Source organism: Dromiciops gliroides, chromosome X, assembly GCF_019393635.1.
Source record: "Dromiciops gliroides isolate mDroGli1 chromosome X, mDroGli1.pri, whole genome shotgun sequence".
NCBI classification, from domain to species: Eukaryota; Metazoa; Chordata; class Mammalia; order Microbiotheria; family Microbiotheriidae; genus Dromiciops; species Dromiciops gliroides.
This window is the reverse complement of record NC_057867.1, coordinates 56112385-56117525: the sequence shown is the minus strand read 5'-3', so window position 1 is coordinate 56117525 and position 5141 is coordinate 56112385. Positions and strand designations below refer to the sequence as shown.

Here is a 5141-nt window from a genome sequence, read left to right as displayed (position 1 = left end):
GGAGCACAGAGATACTTAATAATGAAATCCTGAATAATGAGAGGGTCAAAGAATAAATCATATAATATAACTAAAGCACCTGTCAAAGGAAAAAAAAGTGTTCTAACATTTTATATATTTTATATATTTATATTTTATATATACGGTTATCTACATATATGTATGCACAGACATGCCATAAAATAGAAATAAAAAGAATCACCAGAATTTACCTCTAAATATTATATGCTGCTAAAAATGATATTTTAATATGAGGATTACCTATAGAAACATCAAATATACATGTTATCAGAACATGAAAAAGAAATCTTAACCCAGACACAGAAAATTAAACTGAACAAGTCATGAAGAAAATAGCATAGGGAAATCATCCAAAAGCATTTATAGGTTGATTTTATCAAAAATTTAAGGAACTATTAATACCTAAACTAATAATTATTTTCAAAAGTTGAGGAAGAAAATACTCTATCACTTTTGTTTTGAGAGAAATAGAACCACAATGCTGAAACTAGTGAATGATAAAACAGAAAAGAGACCAGTTGGGCCAGTATCACTAATGCCTATAGATGCAAAACAAACAAATCCTAGGCAAAAGAAATAAAGTCCTATAGGTAGAAATTATTCACCATGACTATGTGGGCCTTATACTGGGACTTCAAGAATGATACAATATAAGAAAAATTTACATAATTTATCTCCCTGCTTTTATTTGACATAGCTCTAAATATGCTAGCAAAAGAAAACAAGGGACAGAAATGAAAGATATTAAATTGGTCAAAAAGGAGTTAGGGGATGGAAGGAGTGGGAGAGGATAAGGTTTAGGATGATGGGAAGTTTGCCATCACCATCAGGAGATGTTTGGTTGGAACTTTGAAGTAGGAGGACTAAGGGGGACTGAGATGGGAATGAGATGGGAGAGATGGGGAATGGAGTTTGGATAAGGATCTATAAGGTTTGGAATCACTGGAATGGTGGGAGAATGTTCATCACTCGAATGGAGGGCACCACACCATTTCCCAAAGGCTGGATGGGCTGCAGCCAAGTGCATTGTGAGGCTGGAGGTATGTGGTCAGCTGGTCAAATGGGAACCACTGCTTCCCTACACCTCTCCCCTCTGAAGAGTGAAGATCAGACAGGAAATGGCACAGCAGGAGAAAGAAGTCCTGTTTCCCACCAGCTTTGCTCTTCCAGATCCCTAAAGGGACCCCAGGCAAAGCAAGAACTAGAAGGCCTCAGGTCAAAGGGAAGGTGGATACTCTTTGCACCAGGAGTTCTCCACATCGTGTTGGAATATAAGCCTGGCAGCAGGAGGGAAAAGGTCCCCTGCCACCTTCCCCCAGAGGATACATTATGCAGCAGGAGAGGGAAGGCTCAAGGCACACAGAGGAAGTTTTTATAATAATAACAATATCATAACATAATATTCCCCTTCATATATGAGCTGCTTTGATTTTGTTCATGCACATTTTAAAATAAATTATGTTATTAATAATTTAGACAGACACATTCAAAGTAGCTCAGATAAGAAGGAAAACTTTAATAGGAAAATACTTCTTTGCATCAAGTATCTCTGCTAAAAAAATGTGCCATCAAAGGTATGCGTATATATTTATGTATGTATCTATCAGAAGTGATGTTGACTCATTGACCCATTGTTCCCAGCCCTGCCTGTCAATCAGTCTTAGGGGAGGCTTTTTGTATTACCTGCTCTTTGTCACACACCCCTCTCAGTGATGTTTGTACCCCTACCTGCAAAACATCCCATACTTGCTACTTGGGAAGGAACTGAAATGCAGTGGCCCAGTCTCTTTTGCTGATGTGGACCTATCTGAACTGCCTTTATCTCATTACAAAAGTTACCAATAAAAGCCTCTCCCACCTTAAAGCTATAGCCGATCTCGGGCAATCAGCAGGTCACCAGTTGCCCCCTTGAAGTACTTGTAATAAATTCCTTTAATTCTCTTTGGAGTTTTGCCAAATTGATCCGGATAAAAGCGCAAAGAATGTGCACATAGATAAGGTAGATGGATAGAAGGGTGGATTGGTGGCTTTGGGATCTCACTGATTTGGAAGTTTCTTCCAATGATCCATATCACTCCCTAGCCACACCCGCCCAATCTGTGTGACTTTTGTCCAAACCCTCTCCTAAATCTGGTTCAGAAGGTACAGACAACATGCTAAAGGCCTTCTCCTAATATCTCCAGGGTAACGATAGAATATTGTTATGGAATGGACTATACAAGACTAAAGTCCATTCCTCAAAGATGACTTGAAAACAGAATATTAATTATTTAAAAATAAGGCATATTTGAACAATGATGCAAAAAATATCAAAGCACTAACAATGAGAGAAAAGCAAACTGAAACAACTCTGAGGTTTCATCTTCCAGGCTTTGTTCAAGGTGTGGCTAAAAGTATGGCTGCCTTAAAGTAAAAACAAACAGTCAAGCTGAGCTGAAAACTGCTGGGAATTGACCCCTGGTGGGCAAAGTAGGAAAGATGCCAAGAACCTTTTTTAATAGCCTAACTAGAGGAGGGCATATTAGTAGCAGCTGTAGATGTTTCAGAGAGACAGAATGAATAGTTGGCCATAGGAGATGATAACCACAAATTTATATGTGTGATTATAAATATGATTGATTCCCCACCCAGTCCCCCTACCCAGGCAGATGAAGTGCTTGGGGCTGACTGTCTTTGTCATTCCCAGACTCTAGATGGATTTATGGACCTCCCCCACCTGCCCCCAAACAACTTATCCCCTCCCAATGTTTCCCCACCTTACTCCCTGGGGTTTCTATTTAGAGTTAGTAGCCTCTATACTTAACTCAGGGGCAGTTCTATTATTTCTTTTGTTAAAGGTTCATTTACATTAAGTAGTTGTTAGACTCTGCAGCAATCTTTTGGTTCCCTTTTTGTTCTGTTACCCCATAAAAACCCTGTCCTCAGTTCCCATCTTTGGGTATTCCTAGCTTCTGAGCTTTGCGATACCCCGATTAAAGACCTTATTTCAACTATATTGATTGTTTCCTTAATTTCCAGGGTAACAGATAAGAGGAAATGGCAGCAGGCTTTTTGGAAAGAGGAGTTCTTGGGCAAAGGGAAACTTGGAAGCAACAGTATGCAAATTCGCAAGCAGCACTTGTGCTTTTTCTGAGGTGGTAGTGGAGGGAGGTAGGAAAGGAGTACTTTCTTTGTATTCCCAGTGCCTGGTACTTCCAAGGACCTGAATAAATGCTTATTGACTGATAGACCATTCATTAATTGGGAAAAAAATGAACAAACACAAAGTGCCTACTATACATTGTACCTTGAATTACAATCATTTGTGTGTATTGCTTTTTTTCTCTCCTGACTGATGGGTAAGCTTCTTGAGAGCCACCATGCTGTTTTACTAATCTTTACATTCCACAAGTATGGAGCTGGGAGCCAGAGCTCAAACTTCCTGGGCACCGCCTTTGAGGAATCACTCAGTGCCATGGCACAGTGAGGAGAGAGACTAATATCTAAGGAGGTAAGAAATATTAATTACATCCTGTGTTTGTTGGATTGAATATCTTGAAATATTAATCTGCCAGCAGTGGCCCTGCTCCCGTCCTTTCCTAGATCTGTGTCAGTTATTCCCTAAGCACCAAATATATGAATAGCACCACTTTAGGTGTTTTCACAGTTTACATTTATAAAAAGGTATGAGTAATAAAATATAAGCAGCTTGGTGGAAAAGAGGAGTAATTAGAACAGAAATGAATATTATAAAGAATTTCCTCTCATTAATAGAAGCAGCTACAGCCCCAGAACCTGGAAGACTTAGGCCCACTGACTGCCTCCAACACATTAGATGTGTGAACCTGGGAAGATCAAAGCAATTACTATCTCTATGTGTAGCTGTGGTGTAATAGAGGACTAGGTTATGGGAAATGAGTAAGTTGAGAGGTTAGGGTTTTGGAGAGAGTTCCACCATTTGTGATAAAGGCACCCTCCCACCCACCCATATGAAGTCAAGAGTTAAGGAGGAAAGAATGAACTCATTGAGGAAGAAAGGACAGTGTCCTAGAGATCAGTAAACACCAAAAACCATTTTCTCTTTCCCAATTTAATGAAATGGTCAAATGATCTTCCCCTACCAAAACTACACAAGAGGCAAAATCCCCAAAGTACACAACTCATTTTCTGCTTCATCCTCCATGGAACAGAAGCAATCCTTCTATTATTAATAAGGGTTGTATCGTTAATTCGCCATGCAAACCACTGAAAACATACTGTGGTTTTACAAAATAGCCTTTGAACTGTACATAATTTTGATGCATTCTTTCTTTTTCTTTTTCTTTTTTTTTTGTCCATTGGAGCAGTTTATTTGTATGTATGTTTTACACCCTTAGAAAAAGAATCCCAGGATTTTTCCTCCTGTATGTTTTCGTCTTGCTTCCTCATGGTCCATGATGCCAGCTGAGGTTATAAGCACAATGACCCCAAACTGATGGTATGGTAGCAGATTATTCTGCCACTTTTCCAGATCTTTCAGTTGAACATCAAATCTGGGGCTGATTACACCACACTTGTTTAATCTACCTGTGAGGTTCACAACAATTTTTCCTGCTCTGTGATCATCGATGATCTCAAATTCGCCAATGTAACCATGCTTCATCATCACAGTTAAGAACCTGACCCTTACTTTAGAGCACGGCCTAATGAGAACCTGGCGTTTTCCTTGTTTTTCTGCATTGTTGATGCTTTTGAGAGCATCTGCCAGGACATTCATGCGCACCATGGTGGCGGCGCTGCAAGATGGCGGAAAGAGGACGAGATGGGTGAGCGCGGAGAGATATGATGCATTCTTTCTATATCACATAAATTATTATTATAAGAGGTCAGCCACATGACAAAAAAAATCAAAACTCTCAGGACCTGGCTGTTCCAATCAAAGATTTTTTATAGGAATGTGTAAGATGCTTTGGAAAAGACTGACAAGACAATATATGTTAGCCTGATTATTATTCAATGTTCACTGGAATCTGCTGTTGGAATATACTTAATCCTTGCAGTTAAAGAAAGAACAGTAAATACATAGTTTTATTTGAAATATTTCTATTTAACATGATTTCTTTGGTTTTATTATTCTTCCTCTGTCTTCTTGGCCAGTATCC

The 5141-nt window shown here is 39.1% G+C and overlaps 1 protein-coding gene across 1 annotated transcript; it reads right to left on the bottom strand.

Annotated features, from left to right (window-relative positions):
- Window positions 1–4372: 4372 nt before the first annotated feature.
- On the bottom strand, window positions 4373–4776 carry LOC122734168 (40S ribosomal protein S15a-like). Its single transcript, XM_043974898.1, has one exon. The coding sequence runs from the start codon at window positions 4763–4765 to the stop codon at window positions 4373–4375; it is 393 nt and encodes a 130-aa protein (XP_043830833.1). The 5' UTR covers window positions 4766–4776.
- Between the last annotated feature and the right edge of the window lie 365 nt (window positions 4777–5141).